Source organism: Podarcis liolepis (assembly GCF_965112155.1).
Source record: "Podarcis liolepis genome assembly, chromosome: 3".
NCBI classification, from domain to species: Eukaryota; Metazoa; Chordata; class Lepidosauria; order Squamata; family Lacertidae; genus Podarcis; species Podarcis liolepis.
In genome coordinates, this window is record NC_139557.1 from 87,250,772 (window position 1) to 87,275,159 (window position 24,388).

The 24,388-nt window shown below is 42.5% G+C and overlaps 1 protein-coding gene across 3 annotated transcripts in view; it reads left to right on the top strand.

The window, feature by feature from the left end:
* The first annotated feature begins 669 nt into the window (after positions 1-669).
* The window catches only part of DNAH8 (dynein axonemal heavy chain 8), a 146,196-nt gene continuing 122,477 nt past the window's right edge, over positions 670-24,388 (top strand). For 2 of the 3 annotated variants that reach the window (XM_083497165.1, XM_083497167.1), the window contains exons 1-10: positions 670-915; positions 2,283-2,761; positions 5,044-5,178; positions 7,242-7,326; positions 14,116-14,264; positions 14,572-14,761; positions 18,152-18,315; positions 19,505-19,681; positions 20,821-20,934; positions 23,399-23,506. In XM_083497165.1, coding sequence (XP_083353291.1) covers positions 2,315-2,761; positions 5,044-5,178; positions 7,242-7,326; positions 14,116-14,264; positions 14,572-14,761; positions 18,152-18,315; positions 19,505-19,681; positions 20,821-20,934; positions 23,399-23,506 — 1,569 coding nt within the window. In that variant the 5' untranslated portion in view covers positions 670-915; positions 2,283-2,314. Of the gene's footprint in view, positions 916-981; positions 1,334-2,282; positions 2,762-5,043; positions 5,179-7,241; positions 7,327-14,115; positions 14,265-14,571; positions 14,762-18,151; positions 18,316-19,504; positions 19,682-20,820; positions 20,935-23,398; positions 23,507-24,388 lie in introns of all 3 variants that reach the window. The other variant, XM_083497166.1, reaches the window with a different exon arrangement.

A 24,388-nucleotide genomic window follows, 5' to 3' on the forward strand; every position in this document is an offset into this window, starting at 1 on the left:
GCATTGACTGTCCCAAAGATGTTAAGTGCACCCATTTACTTCCTTTCAAGTATATAAGCAAATGGTAGTCAGCTGCCACTATTTAGCAAAGCAAAATGTTGGTGCAGTAATAGCACAAATCTTTATACAACTGGCACTGGGTAGCCTAGCTCTTTCTGATCGGGATCTAGAGTATTGCAGTGTGTCTTCATGTACACTGAATTTACCTGAGAGGCTAGATGCACATTCTGGTTTTTTTTGTACACCTCGGCTGCCACAATGAAAGGTATTTGCCTAGCAACGGAGATTGTATAGTTTGCTTCCAAGTTGTCAGCAACACTTTTGTGTGGATCTCCCCCGCCCCCCCCCCATCTGAGTAGATGCTTGTATGTATCATTTGTGCAATAAAGTGGGTACCTTATGATAAATAGCAACAGCACTGCTGCACTTCTGTGCAATAAACCGTTTGTGGTGGTTTGTTTTTTTAAATAAGACATTTCATGGTAAAAGTAATGGTGGGGAAATGTGGAACAACTGCCACTTGACAGCAATGTTGTGTAGCATCCACACAGATGTTGTGCGAACAGATCAAGATGAACACTCCATAAACAGGTTTTCTGGAAGCAACCATACAACATTACAGTTGGGCTTGCATCATGATTCCATCCCATTATTGGGTGGGCAGGTTCTGTGCCCAACTGCCAGTGTGGTTCATGCACACCTTAGAATGTAATGTGTCCTTCCGCATATAGTCCCAGGTGGGTTCTTGGAAGCCTGTTTAAACTGCATTAGCTGTGTGAGTCGGCTTTTTATGAATTCTTCCACCCACTATTCCTGGGTTTCATTTTGTTCTGAAGAGGAGAGAGAAACTGCTCTGATCTCAGTGGATGAATTCACTGTGACTGTCTTAGTGGTTCTTTCATCTTTTTGGACAAGGTAAGTCAGAGGACATTCTTGTGTTGGGAGAGAGAGGAATACTTGATATCTTGTGTCTTGTTTTAGAGGAGGAAAACTGGAGAACACAAGCCTATAGAGGAAGACCTGCTGCCCTCTGTACAGTATAATGAAACCCTGTCTCAGTGGTCTGGCGAAAGAGGCAGTATCGGCAATAGTCTTAGCACAAGGATGGAAGAATGAGGAAACCCCAACGAAAGAACAGTGGCAAGAAAAACTGATGAGCTATGCGGAACTGGCTAAATTGACATATAAACTGCGTGACAAGAACAATCGTGACTTCAAGGAAGAATGGGAACTTTTTACAAATTATTTAAAAAGGCAACAAAATGACTTGGACTCCTTGGCAGGTTTTGAATAAACATCCACAGATTTATTAGTTGAACACATGACAAATAAGGCAAGGATATGTACAATTAATAACATGCAGAGAACAATATGTACGAAGAAATCAGAGAGGGGAGCTGAGGGAAGTCCTTGGGGGGGGGAGAAGGAGGGATGGGGGGAAGGAGAAAAATAATGTAATTGATTATTTGGATTGATAATTTGGTATGTTGAAAGTGTTTAATAAATATATATATATATATAAAATTTTATATATATATATATATATGTGTGTGTGTGTGTGTGTGTGTATAGAAAGAGGCAGTATCATGTGCTGTAATACCCTATTGGCCTGAATATAAGTCATATTTTTTCCTCCAAATTCTGACCGTGAAAAATTAAAGTGTGGCTTATATTTGTGACCTTACAAAAAGCCTGGTGCAGCGTGAGGTGAGTTGCGCCCCCCCCCCGCAGAATGTCTCTTCTTGCCCAGCCACCCGCCCAGCTGTTAGCGAGTGCCTGGGCGGGCCGCTGCCGCCGCCCAACGCAAACCTCCCCCAGCTGCACTGTATAGGGCTGTCACTTTGAGGAAGTGTCCAGGCGCCTTTGGCAGCCCCCCCCCTATTTCCCAGTGCCCTGTGCATGTCCTCTAGGGCCACATTTCTTTGCTCAGACCACGTGGTCACCGCCATGTGTTGTCTCCCCCCCCCCCTTTGAATTTTAAAGGTTCGGCTTATTTGCGGGTGCGGCTTATATTCAGGCCAATGCAGTAAGTGTTTTGAAATGATTTTATTGTCTGCCTTCCAGTCCAAAAAGGAATTCAATTTTTATTTTGTTTTATTTTGATTTCTGATCATCTACTGACAATGTCTCTGCTTGTTCTTGTCCTCTAGCAATGTGTCTTAACTCTTCGGTCAGTGCAACCTTTGGCACCTTGTGGAGATGAACTCCTCTTAGGAGGTTGTTCCAGTGCCTAACCCAAGTCTTGTGGTAACTGGTGTTCTGATTTTTGTTTTATCATATAGACACAGACGTTGTTTGCACACTAGCATTTGAAATGGAGGAGACACCAGAAGCTCCGGGTGCTGGTGAGGGCGCTGCCCCAGAACCTGCTGCTGCACCACAAGAGCCTGTTCCTGAACCAGAGGCACCCACGGACTCGGATGCTGCTCCTGGTCCAGAGGATGCTCAGCCTCCCCAAGATCCTGACGCAGGCCCCCCAGCAGATGCTGAACTCGACGGCCCTGGGGCACCAGAGGCTGCAGACTCTGGACCTGGTCCAACAGAGGAAGGAGCTAGAGAAGCTGCGGAGGATGGCGCTAGAGAGGCTGCGGAGGACGGAGGTAGAGAAGCTGCGGAGGAAGAAGCAAAAGAAGTTTCTGAACGTAGTCGACCTAGACCCCCTGGCCGTGGGCCGGCAGACGCCGCAAGCCGTAGAACATCTAAATTCCGCCGGAGCACCAGTGGGGTTCAGTCTCTGCAGGAAACTCTAAAGGAAAAACAGGTTTGTGTGTCAGAGTTTGGGATGTGTGTGTTTTACAAGCCCTTCCACTTCAATTTAGGCATATTAGTGAGATGATGCGTTATACCAGGGGTGTCAAACTCAAATTCATCGGGGGCCGCATCAGCAGTTTGTAGGCTGCCGCGCATGCGCTGAATGCTGCCGCGCATGCGCTGAAGGCTGCCGCGCATGCGCCGAAGAGGCAGCTTTCTTGTGTCAAAAAAAAGCGAGAATAAAAGATGAAGGCTGGTGGCTGGCGGCGGCTACACGGGCCACATGACGAGGTCTGGCGGGCTGGATTCGGCCCGCGGGCCTTGTGTTTGACACCCGTGCGTTATACAGTCATACCTCAGGTTACAGATCCTTCAGGTTGTGTTTTTTTGGGTTACGGACCGCTGAAACCTGGAAGTACCGGAATGGGTTACTTCTGGGTTTTGGCGGTCGCACATGCACAGAAGCACTAAATTGTGCTTTGCACGTGCGCAGAAACACTGAATCGCAACCCGCGCATGCGCTGTGGGTTGCGAACACTGTGCATTGTGAACGTGCCTCCTGCACGGATCACGTTCGCAACCCGAGCATCTACTGTACTCAGTTGATGTTTTCCTGTCCAATATACTAACTAGGCACAACTGTTGGCACTCAAAAGTCTTTATGATGGAAAGGCTATACAGTGGTACCTCGGGTTACATACGCTTCAGGTTACATACGCTTCAGGTTACAGACTCCGCTAACCCAGAAATAGAGCTTCAGGTTAAGAACTTTGCTTCAGGATGAGAACAGAAATCGTGCTCTGGCGGCGCAGCGGCAGCAGGAGGCCCCATTAGCTAAAGTGGTGCTTCAGGTTAAGAACAGTTTCAGGTTAAGAACGGACCTCTGGAATGAATTAAGTACTTAACCCGAGGTACCACTGTAAACAGCTGGTAGTTCAAGTGTGTTACCCGATCCCTGCATTACTACAGACAATAGAAACTGACTTTAAACTAGTAACGTTTCAGGGCAGATCCTCCAGATCCCTTCAAAGCTTCAACTAGGCAGAGCATTATCCCTTCAGCTTCTGCTGCCTCCGCTTCTCGGCTGTTTTGTCTTGAACTGACAATGGAGTTTTTGGGGCATGTTTTGAACTGGCAGGGAGTTGTTGTAGTTGATCTCATATTAGCCAAATCCATTCCAGACTGTGCCGAGAGTCTGCCCTTCCGCAACCATAACGTAGTTTCAGGCTCTCAACCATTGTTTTTTTATTTTTATTGTTTCTGTTATGTACTGAGTTGACTAGGATCCAAACTGCAGCAGTCTGATTGGTCCTAGAACAATAGGATCCAAATTGCAGCAGTCTGATTGGTCCTAGAACAATAGGATTCAGAATGCAGCAGTCTGAGTGGTCCAAGAACAATGCAGCAGTATGATTGGTTGGCAGGAACCACCCAATCATGCTCCAGATATAAGTGAATCCACAACCTGATTGGCTTACAGTAGAATTCCAGAATTAACCAATCATGTGCAGCCCATTGTGTAAATAATGTATATAAGCAGATACATTGAGGGGACTTCCATTCATTCCTCCTCACCACTATGAGCTGAATAAAGAGCACGAAATCACTTTGCGACTCTGAGTATATTTCAGTTTCAGAGACAGAGTAATGGAGAAATTCTCAGGTATACAAAAATGAAAGTGTAGCAGTAGAGCAGGTGGTGGGGAGGACTTCAGACCGAATGTGGCCTTCCAGTCTTCTCTGTCTGGCTCTCAGAGCTGTTACCAATCCACGTTAAATTTGCACCCTAAATGTTTCTGCTTGGCTGTAACGTGCCTGAGCTCTCACAATGCCTCTAGCTTGCCTGGAAGGATACAGAGGGGTGTGTGGGTGTGCATGGAAACTAACTTACTGTAGAAAGGTACAATTTACATTTGTTGAGTCACCCTGTCACTTATATCCCTACCCACCACTGACATGTGGCCCTCAAGAGGCTATCCAGAGGAGAATATAGCCCCCCACGCTGTATTAGATAGAATCAGTTTATGGAAAAGTTTTAAATATGCTATTAATTTATTTATTTGCTTATTTATACAGCACTACCCAGAGGGGTTGACAATACAGAAAAGGATGCAAGAGAGACAACTGAGGAAGGTGGAGGGGAATGGACATGACCGGAGGGCGGGGGGAGATGTGATTATTATAATTACACATACTAAGGTGTAATTGTGGTATGGTTCTGGGACCTAGGAAACAAAGGTTTTGCAGGAAAAAGAAGAAGTCAAAATTCTTAACACATTTTCTTTCCATTAGGCACGATTTAAAGAAGCCAGGGAAGGCCGGAAAATGAAAGTTAATGCCGCATATAAATATATATTTGAAATTCTGTCAGACAGACTTGGACTAGACGTCGTAACTGTGGAAGAGCTAATTTTAGACGGCCCAACAGTGAGTCTGCTTTACAGATGTTGCTTTTACAGTTAATAATTTTTTTAAAGCCTTGCTCACTAAATCCTCAATCCTTTTAATGTCAACACATTCATTTCTTAAGCCAGAGGTTTTCAACCTTTTGGGGTCCACGGCTCCCTTGATCAACTACACTCTTTCTGTGGCACCCCTGTGGGACTCAGGAGTCCAGTAGTGTCACCCCTTTGTGTAGAGCTGGCAGCCTCTCACCCTTTTTCGAACATACTCCCTTGTGGAGTATTCCCTCAGCCTCCTCTCTCCCCCCCCTCCTTGGGAGTGCTCTGGGCAACTGCAGCTGCTGTCCCTCGTCTCTGAGCTGCCCCCTTGCCCCAAAGAGAGGTGCCTCCTCCCGCTCTACAGGGGCCTGGGAAGCACACCTTGGCCAGCCCCAGAGGCACCATTCGCCTGGGGAGCTTGTAGCCAGGGCTGCTGCAACAAACAGCTATGCAAACCTTTGGGAGGCAGAGATGTGAAAGGGCATCAGAGGAGGGAATGAAAGAAGGCTAGAGGCCAGAGTTGCCCACAGCACCCCGGACCATCATTCATGGCACACTGGATGAAACCACTGTCTTAAGTTTATACAAGCTTATTAGCATCAGATTCATGACAACCATCACATAGTACCAATAGGAGACCCATGCTTCTTCCAGGTCAGATTTCCTGTTGGTTGCAAATTGCAGAGAGGATGCAGCTCAGAAGAATTTAGGATAGTCCCAAGAGCTCAAGTGTATGGTCAATTATTGTGACTCATAACATTAATTTAATTGAAGAGCAGGGCTACTGAACAGTTATCATAAGAGAGAGGCTCTTGCAATGCTCTTCCTGAAGTGCTTGGGGATAGAGTACAGAGGTCTCAGCTTTGTCCCTTACATGTCTGTGTGGTGTGTGTGCATGTGGTGGAATTGGTAGCTGTGAGAGAAGTAGGCAAAAGGGGAAAGGGCAACAGAGAAAAAGAGAAATTATCTCTTAGAGATCATTAACAATTAAACAGCCAGAGTTGTGATGCAGTTATACTTCATGTGTTAATTTAACATTGTGAGAGTGAGGGAAAGCAAACCTTCATGTTAACTGAAGTCTACTGATTTTAGTGAATCCATGCTGGAATCTCCCAATTGTTTTGTTGGCTGGGTGGCAGGTGGGATGGTATTCCAACCCCCTGTCCTGCTTTCCCTTTCATTTACTTCAAGCATGTCAACACCAGGCTAGCATAAATGGAGATCCTGGGGACTGGACCCTTCTGGGGATTCAAAGTCATCAGTGCACTGTCAAAAAGCACCCAGTTTGGTGGCCATTCCACAAGCCACTACCCACTTGAGCAGAGTTGAGGCCACACACTAGCAGTGCATCTATCCATTGACAGAGGCCAGTGGAGAGATGGTTGCATTGCCAGCCTAACTCTTCCAGCTAACAGCATCGGGGGTAAAGATTGCCCTATAAGTCAGGATCTGCCCACATTTCTGGAAATGATTAAATGTGGAATAAAACTAGAATAAGAGGTGATATACAGTGTTAGTCATACTCAGAGTTAGACCAGTTGACACCAATGGTTTTAACTTAAGACTATAGATTTCAAGGAATCTACTCTATGATGACTTAGGCTGTGTGCATACCATACATTGAAAGCTGCCCCTCCACCCAAAAGAGAATCCTGGGAAGTTAACCCAACACAGAGCTCCAATTCTCAGCACCCTTAGCAAACTACAGTTCCCAGGATTTTTTTTGGGGGGGGGGGGCGGCAGATGTGCATTCACTTTGCTTTAAATGCATGCAATATACACAATCTTAGTTGGATATGCCTTAAAGGTTTGTTTTGTTTACAAAATTAAAGTAAGAAGAAAACCACACATACGGCAAAGTAGTTATGGCTGCTGGAAATACTTCTGAAAAAGACAAAGACAGCTTGCATTTTTCTTTCAGTGTTGATGAAAATGTTTGGTAACTCACTATGTAATCTCTTACTAAGCAAGGTTGCTTTCTTTTAAATAAAAATAATTCAGCGTTTTGGCAAGATGTTGACTTTGAACCACCTTTTTTCATTTCAACAGTTACAAGCATTTGACAGTTTTTTGGTCAAAGGAGGAAGCAGAACACTGAAGTTCATTTATCAGGAGGGTGAAGCTCCTGGTCTCGGTAAATGTTAGCAATTATTTTATTTAACCTTCCATCTCAGGTGAAATTGAGAAGTTCTTTTCGTCACACTGGATCAAGTAATAAACTTCTGTAAATCATGAGGCCACGGTATAAGCAAAGAGGCTGTAAAATATTGAGTTTTGATATCGCCTCCAGCTGTTAGGTAGTAGTACTACACAATTTGGCTTCAATTGGCTCTTTTAGCTAGTATGACATCCAAAATTAATCCCTGGATTTCTAATATAAAAGGCTGCCATGTTTCTTTTTACTTCTACAGTCTGCCTAACCAGGAGCCTGTCTATTATTATTAATAAAAAAATACAGTTGATAACAATTCAAGTGCTGGTTATTACCCATAATGCCCTAAAATGTAGGTTTAGTGCTATATTTGAAAGACCACCTCCTCCCTTGTAAAATTGTCCACTTAGAGCTTTCATAATTTTTTTTTTTTTAAAAGATTTTTATTGGTTTTACAAATTTTTAAGAAAAACAAACAAACACTAAAAATGACAAACATACACGTATAGTTTCAAACATATTTTCATAAACCTCTTTTCTTGGACTTCCCCATACCCCCCCTCTCTGCATCCCAATGTCCATAGTTCAACTAGCAACTCCCAATTGTTACTTTCCAATCTCAATCATCTTAGTCCTCTTTTATAGTCTAACCTTATATCCCTGTACCCCTTTGTCTCTGAAAACCACGACATTTTAGCATTCATTAAGTTTATAGTAGTCCTTAAGGTAGCTTTTAAATTTTCTCCATTCTTCTTCCACCGTCTCTTTTCGTTGATCACGGATTCTGCCTGTCATCTCGGCCAGTGTCATATAGTCCATCACTTTCATCTGCCATTCTTCCAAAGTGGGTAAATCTTGTGTCTTCCAATACTTTGCGATAAGTATTCTTGCTGCTGTTGTGGCATACATGAAAAAAGCTCTATCTTTCTTTGTCACCAGTTGGCCGACAATGCCCAAGAGAAAGGCCTCTGGTTTTTTAGGAAAGGTACATTTAAGTACCTTTTTCATTTCATTATAGATCGTTTCCCAGAAGGCCTTAATCTTCGGGCATGTCCACCAAAGGTGATAAAAGGTACCTTCAGTCTCTTTACACTTCCAACATTTGTTATCGGGCAAATGATAGATTTTTGCCAGCTTGACTGGGGTCATGTACCACCTGTATACCATTTTCATAATGTTTTCCTTTAAGGCATTACATGCCGTAAATTTTATACCGGTGTTCCATAACCATTCCCAGTCAGCTGACATAATGTTATGTCCAACATCCTGAGCCCACTTAATCATAGCCGATTTAACTGTTTCATCCTGTGTGTTCCATTTCAACAACAAATTGTACATTCTAGATAAATTCTTAGTATTGGGTTCTAACAGTTCGGTTTCTAATTTTGATTTTTCCACCTGGAAACCGACTTTCCTGTCCTGTTTAAAAAATTCCATTATTTGACGATATTGGAACCAATTTTCTACTTTATGCTTCAATTTCTCCTGACTTTGTAGTTTGAACTTATCTCCATCCTGTTCTAAGATTTCCCAATACTTCGGCCATCCGACCTCCATATTGAGTTTCTTCACTGCTTTAGCCTCCACTGGTGACACCCATCTAGGGGTTTTGTTTTCCAATAGATCTTTATATCTTATCCAAACATTAATCAATGCTTTTCTGACAATGTGATTTTTAAAGGCACTGTTAACCTTATCATACCAAAGATATGCATGCCAACCAAAAGCATTATTGAAACCTTCCAGATCCAAAATGTCCGTGTTCTCGAGGAGCATCCATTCTCTGAGCCAGCAAAAAGCTGCTGCCTCATAGTACAATTTCAGGTCCGGCAGGGCAAGACCCCCTCTTTCTTTGGCATCTGTCAATATTTTAAATTTAATTCGGGGCTTTTTGCCCTGCCAGACAAATTTCGAAATGTCTTTGTGCCACCTCTTGAAACATTCCATCTTGTCAATAATCTGCAAGGTCTGAAACAGAAATAACATTCTAGGCAATACATTCATTTTGATTACTGCAATTCGGCCTAACATTGACAGTTTCAAATTTGACCATATTTCTAAATCTTTTTTGATTTCTGACCAACATTTTTCATAATTGTCCTTATACAAATTCTGATTCTTAGATGTTAAATAAACCCCTAGGTACTTAACCTTCTTGACCACAGTCAAACCTGTTTCCTCTTGAAATTTCTCCTTTTCCATATCTGTTAGGTTTTTCCCTAAAACTTTGGTTTTTTGCTTGTTCAACTTAAATCCAGCTACCTGGCCAAACTGTTGTATTATTTCTAATACTTTTTTCGTACTAGTGTTTGGCTCTTGCAAAGTCAATACTAGGTCATCTGCGAACGCTCTTAACTTATAATGTTTAGCTCCGACCTGCACACCTTTGACCTGCTGGTCATTTCTTATCATGTTCAGCAACACCTCCAGAACTGAAATAAAAAGTAATGGGGAAATCGGGCATCCCTGTCGTGTTCCTTTTTCTATCTTAAGTTCCTCAGTCACAACATTGTTTACAATCAATTTAGCTTTTTGTTCAGAATATATTGCAGCCATACCATTCTCAAAACCCCGGCCTACCCCCATCCCATGAAGATTCTTCTTCATAAAGCTCCAAGAAATATTGTCAAAGGCTTTCTCCGCATCCACAAAGATCAATACTGCTTTAGTGTTTATATTCACCTCTAGCTTTTCCAGAATGTCTATTACATTCCTTACATTGTCTGCCAGGTGTCTTTTAGGGAGAAAGCCTGCTTGGTCCTTATGAATCTTCTCCATCAAAACTCTTTTAAATCTTTTTGCCAAAATGTCTGCAAAAATTTTGTAATCCACATTAAGGAGTGATATTGGGCGGTAGTTCTTGAGTTGGGTCTTTTCAGTCTCTGACTTTGGTATGAGTGAAATATATGCCTCTTTCCACGATTCAGGCGCCCTTTTTCCCTCAAGGATCTCATTGCAAACTTCTTTTAGTGGTTGAGTCAACCATTCCTTCAGCGATTTGTAGTATCTAGAAGTCAGTCCATCCGGTCCCGGAGATTTGCCCAATTGCATATTCTGAATGGCAGCCTCTATCTCTTGTTCTGAGATTCTCTGGTTTAAGTCCATCTTACTTTGATGAGAGATGTTTTGTAGTCCATATTTTCCCAGGAATTTATCTATATCTTCTTCATTTTGCGGGCCTTGAGTGTAGAGTTTTTTGAAATAACTTAAAAAGCAATTTCTGATTTCATTGGGTTTAGATATATTCTTTCCATCCACCTCAAGGCTTGTAACTGTATTTAGTTTCTGCCTTTTCTTCATTTGCCATGCCAAAAGTTTACCACATTTGTTTGCTGATTCAAAGGTCTTTTGCTTCATTTGCCTTATCTTCCATTCAATCTCTTGGTTCATCAATTCCATATATTGTGTTTGATATAGCTTGATCTCTCTTAAAATGTCTTGAGACTTTGGTTTTGTTCTTAATTTCCTCTCTCCTTCCTTTATCATTTCCAAAATCTTCTCTTTTTTCTCATTTTGTTTTTTCCTCTTTATTGAATTTTGTTGAATCAAAAATCCTCTCATAACCGCTTTGCTTGCATCCCAGATCACTCTTTTCTCCACGTCGGTCCTCAAATTTATTTCAAAATAGTCTTTTAGAGTCTTTTGGGCCTTCGTGAGAATCTCCTTATCACGAAAGAGGGTGTCATTCATTCTCCATCTAAATTGACCAGTTATTGTAAGTTTCATCTCCATCTTCACGGCGTTATGGTCGGAGCAAGTTTTTGGGCAGATTTCCACTTTCTTAATCTTTGGAGCCATTCCACTAGTAACCCAGATTTGATCGATTCTGGTCCAGGTCATCATTGCTTGGGAGAAAAAGGTTCCCTCTCTCTCCAGAGGGTTCCTTGTTCTCCAAATGTCTATCAAGTCCATGTTTTCAGTCATTTCGAAAAAAGTCTTAGGGAGTCTCCCTTCTTTGGTGACTGTTAGTCTTTGTGCCTTGTCCATATTAGTGGAGACCACGCCATTCATGTCTCCCATGATTATCATATTGTAATCCAGATAATCCATCAACGTTTCATGAAGTCTCTTGAAGAAGTCGGATTTGCCTTCATTTGGTGCATAGATTCCAACAACTAAAAATTTTTCTCCTTGTACTTGTATCTCCACAGCCAGATATCTCCCTTGTTCATCTTTGAATATCATTTTTGGAGCCCATTTCTCTTTCACATATATTACAACTCCTCTCTTCTTAACTTTGTCGGATGAAATAAATTCTTGTCCTAACCTTTTGTTTGTAAGTAATCTCCTATGGGCTCTGGTTATGTGAGTTTCTTGTAAGCATATCAAGTCCAGTTGTTCTCTATTTAATACATGAAATACTTGTCTTCTCTTCAAAGGCCCATTGAGCCCATTACAATTCCAACTAAGGAATTGCAGCGCCATCTTGCTATTTTTCTAAGGCTCCTCCAACAGCTCCCAGTTGTTGCTCTTCTTCTGATGGTGGTAGTTTTTGTCCAAACGAGAGATTCAGGATGTCCAACGCTCTCCTCTGTTCTGCGAGTACGTCCACAGTCCCCTTCTGTAGATCCTCCTGGTGTCTTGCCAAAAATTTGTCTTTATCTTGAATTGTCTTTATTTTCACCTTGTTTGCCTTGTAATCAAATGACAGCCCTTGTGGGAATTCCCACCTAAAGCGGATAGAGTTTTTCTTTAATAAAAGGGCTAAGTCCTTATAAAAGTTTCTTAAGTCCAGAATGTATTTTGGGATGTCTTTGAAGATCTGTACAGCTGAGTTTCCAATTTGCAAGGCCTTTTCAAAATGTAGTCCCAATATTTTGTCTCTTTCCTCCTTGGATCTGAGTGTGATCAAACAGTCTCTCGGGGTCTTTCTGTTTTGCTTTTTGCCCAATCTAAAGGCAGTCGTAATTTTGAATTCGTCTTCCTGGAGGTCCCAACAGTCCACAAACTCCCGTGTCAAGTATTCCACAAGGTTGTCTCCTTCATTCTCCGGAATCAGTCTTATTTTTAAATTTCTCTCTTTCCTCTGTAACTCCCACAAGGCCAAAGTTGCATCATGCTCATAAACCTTCTTAGCGATCGGCTCTAATTTCTCCTGTGTCTCTCCCGCAGTAGCTTTGGCGTCTTCAGCAATTTGGCGCGTAGTGGCGTTTTCCTCCACCAATTTATTTATAGATTCTGTATTCTGATTTAATCTTGCTGAAATTTCTGTTAGTTTTAGTGTATTCTCTGAAGTCTGTTTTGTCAGAGACTCCAGAGTTTGGTTTATCTTGAGCAGGGCATCTGTCACAGCTTCCATAGAGACGGCTGCTCCTTTGTCTTGTCCTGTTGTTCCTGTTGATCCAACTGTTGCGCCTGAGATTGAGCCTCTTTTCTTTACCTGTAGCTGCTGCAGCTGTTGTTGTTGTTGCTTGGTTTTGGCTCTTGTGACTATCTCTTCTTGTGCGCCACTCATGTCAAGGTCAGTTCCCACGGGATTTATTCTCCCTTGGAAAATTCCACTGTCTTAGGCCGTGCCGGGCCTCACTTTGTCCTCTAGAGGGAGCAAATCAAAATGGCCATAGAACAAAGTTTCCAAGTATAGAAACAAAGGAGACTGTCCAGAATGTAAAAAGGGAGGTTAACACAGTCAAAGTCAGTATTACTAAAAACTTGTTACTTCAGATTGCCACAGTTTGCCACAGTTGCCCAATTTATGCTACTTCTTCTTATATTGTCCAGTAGTCAGGCACTGTGGAAGCTTTGTATCAAGGTATCACTTCACAGGGAAAAGTCAGTTCAATGTGGTACAAAGGCAGACCGTTTCGTTTTCAAATAGATGAGACAGCAGAGGTTTTTTTACTTCCAACAGATCATGCAGTTATTGTTCAAATTCACCTCCCCTCTGCCCTGCTAGCTAGAGGGGAGATCAAAGGGTCTAAATGTCCGGTTAAGCTGATCAAAGAGCAGGTTTAAACGGATGCAGGTTTAAAGCTCCGTTGCTTTCACTTTCATGCAGTCGGGGGGAGGCAGACTTCCTTTGTTTAGATCTCCCCCGTTTTTAGCCCAATTTTTAAAATTTAAAGGGTCCCGATTGTATTTCAGCTCTCACTCACGGGGATTCAGTCCAAATTTTCTTTTCAGGAAGGAATCGGCGCTCTCCGCTTATGGCGACGCGGCTTCACTTCGCAGGCTGGGTAGCGACTCTCAGCACCGCGCTCACTCCCGATGTCGATCCGTAGCCTTTAAAAAGGCTCTTTCACGGTACCGGGGGGCGCAAAGGTGCCCACCGAGTCTCCTTGTTCTCAGGCTTCAGCGCCTGGGATTTTAGGGGTCCCCCGCTTGCCGTAGCGGGTAAGACCCGAACTTGCGAAGCAGTCCTTCTCCGGAGCTCGGAGGTAGGACCGCCATTAAGCGCTGGCACCGACCGGAAGTCCTATAGAGCTTTCATAATTAGTGGCCTTTGCCTCGCCTCTGGTTGGCTGGGCAAAGGATGAGCCTTTTCATTTGCAGTGCCCAAGTTGTGGAACCAGGAGCCCAATTGACCATCTTTACTGACATTCTTGCATGGTACCAAAATCTTTTTGTCTTGGTTTCCACATCACAAGAAACCACACAAGAAACCAAACAAATCTATGCTGCATACATTGCAATAAATTATCAAACGTGACTGCAGCATAGGATGGGCTCATGGCAGTAACTAGATCACTTTATGCATCATTGCAGCTGATAGCATTTTTCAGATAAAAGTGAGACATTATGGTTGTTAAAAAGGTGCTTTTTTGTTTTCAGAGTGTGGTAGAACAATTCCAGGAGTGCTGAAAGGAACCAAAATGATGAAGTTGTACGTACACGAATCTCCAGACAAATTCAAAGGGCTGTGTTTATTTTTTGTACGTGCCAGGAATGACACTGCCGTGAATGTCAAAACTATGCATGAGGTATTCTCACCACCATCATTTGCAGCACATCCATCAGATAGGCAAGGGCAGTGGCAGGTGGGGAGAGGTTCCATAAATGGTAGGGACTTCTGGGAGGGTAAAATACATTTCTCTGTGGAGACCCAGTTTTAGGTCCCTTTTGGTTAAGACTAGGCAAGAGGATACGATGGAAGGAGGGAGTTTTCCTCTCAACACGTTTGGAGACAGGTGAGAGAGGATTATTAATTTTAGAACCCTCAAAGACTGTTGCATAACTGATTTTTGTGCTTTTGACTTCTAATACCTATCTTAATGCTTGATTTTCAAGGACATATACTTTTCAGTACTGGAAGGAAGTGAAGGACTCCTGCTTGGGATCAAGAATATCCTCGCAAATCTTTTTCTGCCATCTGTCCTTGCTACAAATAATTGGGGCGCTTTGAATCAAACCAAGCAGGGAGAGTTTGAAAAACAGGCTTTTACTGAGACGCTGAACAGATATATGGCATTTTTGGATGGTAAGACCTACTGTGAGAAAGGAATGAGCTCAATTAATCTCAGATGTTTGATTTTGAAGTATTATGCCATTTGTGTGTTTATAAGAGGGATTCTCTCCTAATTCATGCGGTGCATGACAAATCTGTGCATGCTCACTCATATAACAAGTGAAAGTTCACTTGTTGAGAGAGCGAAATGAGAAGGTGTCATGGAATGCTCACAGAACACACTAGACAGGAATTTAGACGAGAACTGCATTGTCGGTCTCTGACAAAAACAGAACAGCAGCAGGAAACTTCTTACCCCACCCACATACAACTAAGTCCATTGCTGCCCAGCAACTAAATGGCAATGTCCACAGAGCAATTGTGCATCTCTAGATCCTTTCTTCATGAGGATTACCTATGTCAAATCAGGGTGGGGATATATTTTTGTTAGGTTTTGAAACAAATACCTCCTAAGACACTGTGTGCTTCTTTGTCTGTCTCGAACACCCAGCCTTTAGCACTGTGTCTTATTCCCATCAACCATGGGCTTTCAGCCTGAGTCTCTGGACTCAGTGAGGTCTAAGGGTGGGTGTCCTGGTGAACTGGTGAGCCAACTCCCCCTGGTCCCAGCATGTACTAAGGACTGTACTGTGGGGTTCTCCCTTTCCTCTTCCAAGAAGATAATGTCTGATTCAGGCTACAGGAGCCTGCAGGTCCTAACAAAGTACCTCTTGTATTACCACCAGAGGCATGTTTCTATGATGTGTTTCTTACACTGCAAAACAAGTCCCAACACTTAACCAAGTACTCAAGACAGCTGACTCTAAGGATCAGTCCAGTTCAACAAAGCCCTGTGAAAGCAAGTTCAGAGTCTGTGGCCTTTTGTAGAATCATAGCATTGTAGAGTTGGAAGGGACCACAAGGCCCACCTAGTCCAACCCCCTGCAATGCCAGGATCTCAGCTAAAGCACCCAAAGATGTGCCTTTAGTCTGCACACCTTGTTTGGCACTGAGAGAACCCTGCCAGACATGGGCACACACACTCTACTGTATCTTTAAAACAGAATTCTGCCAAATTCCCTTGCACTGCGATTCCCATGCGCCTATCAACCAGCTGGTTGTTTGGTGCTTGGGAATCACAGCACAAGGGCCTCTTACAGGTGGATGGAGCAAGTCATCTGGCCATCATCTGACATCATAAAGACAGCAGGTGTTTGACAGGTTGGTCATCCTGCCCATATGTCAAAGTTGGCATGCAGGGATGGGGCTAAAATCTAGTAAGCTGTAGATAGCAGTGATGAAAGGTACCTCTTAACATCAGAGAATCTGTGTCTCATCAAAGCAGCATGAATCATAATATAGCAAATAAAAATAACACAAATCTCATGAAGGAAGACATAACACATATTTTGTATGTCATTTTTGATAGACTATTATATTAATCAAAGAAGATAGACTGTTACAAAGTTATCATAAAATTATGTGACTATAGATTTATTAAATATTTATCAAAATATGTTCTGCTTTGATAAGGAAAGCCACAGGCACACAGTATCTTAGCTTTCATATAAAAATATTGCCATGGTTGAATTCTCTGCTGTAAGAAGCCATTTGGACTTATTATGTACATTAATGTCATGCACTATAGCTTCTAAGTGCTGTGACATTTCAGTGAAGTGCATCTTTTGATAGCACAATCTAGAAAACATTGGAGCCTAACTCAGCACAGCAATGTGACTGTTTCACACTCTGAAACTATTTTTTCTCTCTGAGTAATGCAAGGCTAGGAAAATTATTGTTGCATTAGAAAAATAAGTTTTATGTTTAATTGAATTTTGGGCTCCCTTCTGCCTGCTCATCTTCAAAACACCTCTGGGCCCCCTGCTCCATGCATTTTCGTTTCCTGCAGGTGGAATTTTCTATTAAGGTTTGTGAGGAGCAGCTACCTGTTGCCACTCAAGGGCAGAGAGGACACTTGCTTAACTCGTATGCAAAATGCATATAGGTCTTCTCTTGAAATGGAACACTTTTTATAGATCAAATGGTAGAGTCTGAGTACATTATCTATGTTGGGTTGGATCCTCAGTCTAGGAGGACAGGGGGTCGGGAGCTTCTCTCCCCCCCCCAGTCCAATGTCTTGCAGCATAAATTAATAACACAGAGTCTTCTTCAGCAAAAGAATAAAAGCTTTACTGAGTTAAAATAAACTTGTTTGCAAATAACAGCATAGTGAACAGAAGATTAAACTACAGTGGTACCTCTGGTGGCGAACAGGATCCGTTCTGGAGGCCTATCCACAACATGAAAAGAGTGCAACCCACAGTGGCGCATCTGCGCATGCGTGGGTTGCGATGTGCCACTTTTGCGCATGCCCGTGATGTCATTTCGTGCTTCTGTGCATGCGCGAGCGGCAAAACCCGGAGGTAACCCTTTCCGGTACTTCCGGGTCGCCATGGGACGTAACCTGAAAAAACGTAACATGAAGCGGATGTAACATGAGGTATGACTGTAGCTTCAGAGCATACACAGAGTTACTGAGTCACACAGAGGCATGATGCACCAACAGTCTCCACCACTGAGCACAGGCTCCACAGAGCATAGGCTCCACCCCACCACCTGAGTCTGCCTGCAAGCAGATACAATATTTATACAGAGAATGTATCATCCTCAAGATGAGTCACAGTGATTCAGCATGCCCAAATGATTCTGCAGCTTTTCAGCATTTTACAACATTTCTAGACTCCTTTACTGCTTCCGCTCTCAAATATCTTTGTCACATCCAAGGAGTTGAGTGAGGATTCCTAGGTAAGATCCTCCCTCTATTGTGTGGGCAGGTAATCCCTCCCCTACCTGGCCTGGTCTCCTTGGCAACGCTTCCCCCAGTTGGGATTGGACAACTGACTGAGGTAGGCGGAGACCTCCAGGTATCCCACCTGAGGGAAGGCAAAGCCAAGCCTATGCTGTTGGGGCCGCTCCAGATCTAGGGGCTGCACGCGTCCACGCAAAGGGCGCCCCCCGTTTTAAGCGGGGAGCGGTCATTGTCACATCCAAGGAGTCGGGTATCCCATCAAAGGGATGGGTCTTTGTGGGTGTGTGCTTCTGTCCAGACACCCAGATGAGAGCTGATGGACCATAGCACCCCCAAAATGGTGATCTTGGGGGTGGGAGTTGCCCCAATTTGATGTACATCATAAGATGATCATTAACCCTGCCAAATAATCAACACACAGATGGGTTGATTGATTCAGGATACACACCCAATGCCTGTGCCAAAAGCTGCTGACATCTGTAATCAATTAAGTTGTGGCCTCTTTATATTCCAGATTGTTGTCTTGTGTTTATTGCAACTTCACCACGCCTCACCCCTGCTGTCCATGACTTCAATGCACCTGGGCCCACAACGTTCTCTGTTATTTATTTTAGGTGCAAGAGTGAGCATTGAAGGGACAGTACAGCTGAAAAAAATAGATTATATTGACTTCAGTAAATACCAGGCTTTTGAGCAAGTGACAGCAGCAGCTGCTAATCCTGATACGGTTCATCAATTAGAGGAAGTGCTTATGATATGGTATAAGCAAATTGAGCAAGTAAGTTTCTTTTTGTATTTTAGCTATGAAGAACCAGGAATTCTTCAGTATATATGGAGCACTGTAAATGCCATGTTTATATGTGTATTACATTTACTTGGAAAAACTGCAAGGCGATGTGAAATTCAATGGCTACGTTCTATACATAGTTTAAAACAAAACATCGTTTAGAAATCATATCTTGTATTTTTATATTGTTGTGCTTCTTATTCTATTTTAAATTGTCATGATTGTTTGACTGAAGGGCAGCCTAAAAAGGGAAGGGAAGCCTGGAAATGTTTAAAATAAAATATAATAATTAATTGGCTGGAACTTGCTTTGGCAGCTTCCACAGCCAAAGACACAGATTGCTATTCATAAACGTGACTTGCATATTTCATTCTTGAAAATGTTGTAACTTTGAACATGGCTGGTTCCCCTTTGCACCCCCAAACAGTTTCTTTGGATTGTCAGCTATTGCCATTTCCACATGGCATTTTCTTGTGGACTTACGCTGTGCACACATTGCCCGCTTAAAATGCAGCAAGGTGGTTTTTTTTCTTAACTTGGATAGGAGCCGGCTTGCGGGAAAATGCATCAAAACACATTTCATAGGAAATAACAGGATAGAACAGCAACGGAAAGCACATTGGTTGCAGAATATTGTTTGCACATGCATGCAGGTTTTTGCGGCAGCATTGACCGGACATTGTCTTCATCAAAACGCTGCCTCATATTATTTAATCTGGATCTACTGTTTGTTTGGGAAATTCAATAAATAAATAAATAAAGTAAATCCATATTAAATTGGGGGGGGAGTGGGAGGGGGATATGGGCTGGAATTTTGTTGAGTACAACATTACGTATGTACGAGCAGCATGGCATCCACAATAAGCTGCATTTGAATTAAGTCATCTCGATATCAGCAGGTGTGAATGAGTATGACAGTTTAGTTATATTTACTAATGAAAATGCATAAATAAAGACTATTGGGGGGGGGGACAGGAGTAAGGACTGAGAAAACAATGTGCAAGTTAAATTAGAAAAGCTGAATTTCATCCAGTTTGCACCCATCAGCATCCGTGACCAGCCCTTATGTTTCTGTTGAAGGAAATGAAATACTGACAGAACTTATAATGGCTATGTAGAATGTGAAATTTATGACCAAGTGATAAGCTCTTTCTGTATACGTAACACTCTTTCATTTCAGGTTTTGATTGAGAGTGAACAGATGAGAAAGGAAGCGGATGACTCGGGTCCTCTGACCGAACTAGAACACTGGAAGCGTATGTCTGCTAAGTTTAATTTTATTATTGAACAGATCAAAGGACAAAATTGCAAGGCTGTCATAAATGTCCTAAATGTTGCACGCTCCAAAATAATAAAGGTAATTCTAATTTTTTCTTTAATAAGAAATTATTTCATTGCTTTAAAATGTATGTGTGCATGTTATAAATTTTCTTTAATGACAGTGTGTCTGTGGCATCCCTTTGTCACAGCTATTATTATTATTATTATTATTATTATTATTAATATTATTATTATTCTACCCATCTTTCACTATAAGGTCCTAGGGTGGGTTAGAATAATTTAAAATACAGCACAGCATTAAAAACAGTTTAGAACAATTGGCAATCACAAAAATAGGGTGAGTCCTAAAATATGCATCTCAAAGGCCACGTATGCTACATATGTAGGACTATATTTTATCAACCTAATTTAATGAATTCAGAGTAACTGCCACTGCCTGGTTTAGTTCTGTAACTAGCGTTGCAACCCTTCCCAGGAACATAGACGCAAAAGGTTCCTTTGCCACCATTTAGCTACAATTCTAAAAATCTACTATGTTTATTGCATTAATGTAGAGCAGAGTGATTATACCAACCGGCATGATAATTTACAATGTGACCTCTATACAGGATCGGTAGGCATAGTTTCATTCCATGTGATGTGGGACTTACTCATGGGGAGAGGGAGAGGGGAGGGGCTGCTTTTGCACAACGATGCCAGGTATGTAAGACCTCTCCCACCATCCCTATGACCTGGAAGGAAAGGTAAGAATCTCAAATGTACACACCTGGGCTTTCCTATGAATCCAACAAGTCTACAGTTCTCAAGTCAGATAGAAGCTGGCATGGAGGAAAACACATTAAACAGCAGCATTTCACAAGAAACTACAGAAAACCCTTGAATTGTGGCTAACGCCATGTGTACACAAATTCATAAGCTAGCAGTAGGAGCACTGGAGTCAGAGTAAATGTTAATGTGTACATAGCTATGACAAACATACAACTCTCCCAGAGTCCAGCTTTCTATCTACTGTGTTAAAGCAGCTTCTATTGGCATGAGACAAATTCTAGAAAATAATTTATAGGAGAAAATGTTGTTAACTAGCATGTATGGGGCGGGGGGAAGTTTCCAGAGTATATTTTGTCAGTGTGGTTTGAATGTAATTCAATTTCTACTTTGTGAATTTTTCACATTTTATGTTGTTACACTGACCTGCTCCATAATTTTTTACTCTAGCTGTGGAGAGAATTGGATGCCAGAATAACAGATACAGCAAATGAATCAAAAGATAATGTGAGGTATTTGTACACCCTTGAAAAAGTTTGCCAGCCACTTTATAACTATGATTTAGTAAGTACTGTTTTTTTTAAATTCATATAATGTTACATTTCTCATTAGACTTGCATGTAATGAATGCCTTTAGAATGTGTGTCAAAAAGCAGTACATATAAAACTGAGCATATTTAAACACCACCCAGACCGTATTTTTTTAAACACAAAGTTACCTTTAGGGCTAGCTATCCAAACAAAATATAGCAACACAACTTAGAAAGGCTTGGTGGTGGTGTAGAATGGAAAGATTTGCAAAGGCTAAGCTGTAGGCAGCAGTCTGAGATGAACTGGGAGCTAGTTAGGGGTGGGGTGCATGTGTGTTGTCAGAGTCAAGGGATAGGCCAGAAGAGGTATTGTCCAAAGAACAATACCAGGAGGACAAACCAGGAGGACAAACCAGGAGGTGGGACTAAAGATGACAGGAGAGGAAGGACAAACCTGGAAGCAAAACCAAAGAACAGGCCACAAAGTCATTTCCCCCAGGCTCTGCTCACCTGGCCTACACCAGGCATCATATCTAACATCAGGTGTGGGGCAGGTAAAGCCAAAAGTGGGCTTTGCAGGCAGCACTGAAAAGCTGATGGGTGGTACCTGCAAACCTCTTTGCCTTTGTGTATGTGGTTTGGTTTCAAGTTTCAAGTGACCCAAGCAAAGGAAGCTCTCTTCTGAAGTTGGGATTCACACACTGGTCAGCTGATTGGCAGCGCCTGCAAACCCCTGAGCCTTTTGCCCACGCACTTTGATTCCAAGCTGGTAAGGGAAAAGGCTTCACTTGACATCATTGTGGTATCAGGTGATTGACATGCAGGTGGTTCTGCCCACCTGTCAAAGTGGCCTGTGGAGGTTGGAGGAGGATCCTGCCCACCAGTGGGATGAGCTTCCTCACGTGTGCCAAAGAGCAAGCCAGAGGTCAGGATTAAAGAACAGCCAAAGGATACAGGAATGCATCAAAGTTGAATTGGAAGATGAAACCCTTTTTACACCTTCTGTCCAGCTGGATGCAGTGGGCAGCCTGGTGTGCAGACTCAGTTCAAGGCCTGAGATTATTTCACTGCCTAGGTGGGTGCTACCACTACAAGTGGCAGCTGCACACAGATACCAAGGCTGTCCAAGTTCAACCTCTCCTGCAAGCCTCCAAGATGAGAGGATACTGCATAATATAAACACGCTGCTTTCTATCATGCCTTTTCTTATTATCTGCATGGTGCTTTCAGTCATGTTTTATGCAAAGGTGAGAAAATGGCCCACCACTATGGTATGACTGAAGGGCACTAGCGGACAAATGTAGCATTCATTTAATGTCTTGGGAAATAATTTTAGTGTTAGGGGTTGAAACTGATTTCCCCAACTGAGGCTGAAATTACTGCTTTAAGATGTGAAAGGTGACAAATAAGCAGGTAAATAAGGTGTATTCTGTTGAGCTTTAACGACCATTCAGAGCTCTCCTCTTGCCTCCATTAATGATCATTATTCCTATTCAAAAGTTGCTTTCCTACTTCACATTTTACCACACACCTGTCAGCCATGAAGTTTCTCTGATTACCAGCCCATACAACCCTGTGACTACACTTGAGCTGCCCCAATGGAACATGGTGATGAGTTTTTGATTTTCTTCCAGATATAATCCTATGATTTCATATCTGAAGAGTCAGTGTCACATTTTGAGTGAGGGCAGTGCTGTTAACATTGAGAAATAGTTGCTTCCCTGAGTTGTTGAATACTATTTTGGGCTCCATTCAGATGTAACCCTACGTCATAAACCATGGTGAAGCAAATCAGTTTGTTCTGGTGCACACAGACTGAGTTCTCCTGCTTCGGTTCCTCTCTTCCTCCAGAAGGGAAACAAACCACAGAGTCAGTGATTGCCTTAGCATGCTGTCTGAACCCCAAGTTTTATTTCATTCCAAACAAATCACGATCTGAACCTAGGGTTGTTCTTGGCTTCTTGGTTGTGATTTGTTTGGGAGAAATAAACCCACAAACACTAGGTAGGAGCAAAGCAGGGATGCACAAACTGCACGCACCAGCACATGACAAAAGCAGCTTGCTGGATGAAGCAGAGCAACTACACCATCTTCCTGGCAAGCAGGTTGCTATTGTTTACTAGGAGGGAGAGGAATGAAGCAGCGCGGAGGTCAGTGTGGTGCCTGTGTGCCAAATTAGCTCTGCTGGTGCATTTGTGACTTAGCAGTGCATCTGAGCACAACCTTTATGTAAATGGGGCAGTGGCCATTATCCTGAAACATGAAGGTCTGGGGGATGGAGCATCAGTGGTGATGGCAGAAGGGAGGAACCGAGTCCAGCAGTACACATTGCACATGCAGAGGATACACACAGAGCTCTCCAGTACTTCTCTGTTCAGTTATTTAGCCCGTTCACAAGAGAGACACCCGTTTCCTGCTTTTCAGCCCCGCAGCTGGTAGTTTAAAGCATCTTGTCTCACATCATGAATTTATCTAATTCTACAAAATGTTTGTTTTAGGTTTCCATGGCCCATGGAATACAGAACTTGATTAACGCTATCCGAATGATTCATAGTGTTTCAAGATACTATAACACTTCTGAGAGAATGACGTCACTGTTTATAAAAGTAGGTGGAGATGTGTATGTAAATTTAAAGGAGCAGATTTTTCCCCAGAATGCAAAATGAGAGAATCAGGTGCTTTATGTAAAGTAATCCCACACACTCTAGCCTCTTTGCCAGTTGTCCGCTTGCTTGCTCATTCTCCCTCCTTCTTGATGCTGAACTTCCTTATATTGCGTTATGGGTGTGGTATGTCAGATCTTTCCATTTACAGCATGTGTTTCATGGAGGAGAGAGAGAGAGAAAGAAAGAAAGAAAGAGAGAGAGAGAGAGAGAGAGAGAGAGAGAGAGAGAGGGTGTCTCAGGAAGACAGCACAGAAGTCAGGGAAGAGAGGGGAATAGAGATGCATGGGAGAAAAGCTGCGGGTGTCTCATACGCTGACGGGGGAAGTAGTTACACTTCATCCTTGGCCTTCCCCTCCATAACATGGGGTCTCTTCCATGGCTGCTCTTTCCACAGAAGATGGCTCATGCAATTTCCCTTCAGAATAAAAATTTGCTTGTGCCACACCTAATTCTTTAGTGATAAGAAATACCTTGGGAAACAAAAAGAAACAACTCCTAGCAGTGCTTGATTTATAACAGAATGCAGCGACTTCATAATATGATTGTGGGGCATCCAGAAAGGATAAAACAATAACATGTTTATTGTAATAATGTATTATTCTCAAAATAACATGTATTATTCTCAATATATAATGATAACCAAGCCTATTATATAAGTATGTACACAAATGCACTGAGAGGTGGGAGCTTGCTTTTGCCGGGAAAGCTCATTTATATTAGGTCCAATTTGAGGCAAACTCTCGTCTCCTCATCAACACAAAGCAGTCTTTCTCTTTTCTGATCTTTCATATTGAGTCAGAGTTGAAAATTCCTGTTCACAAC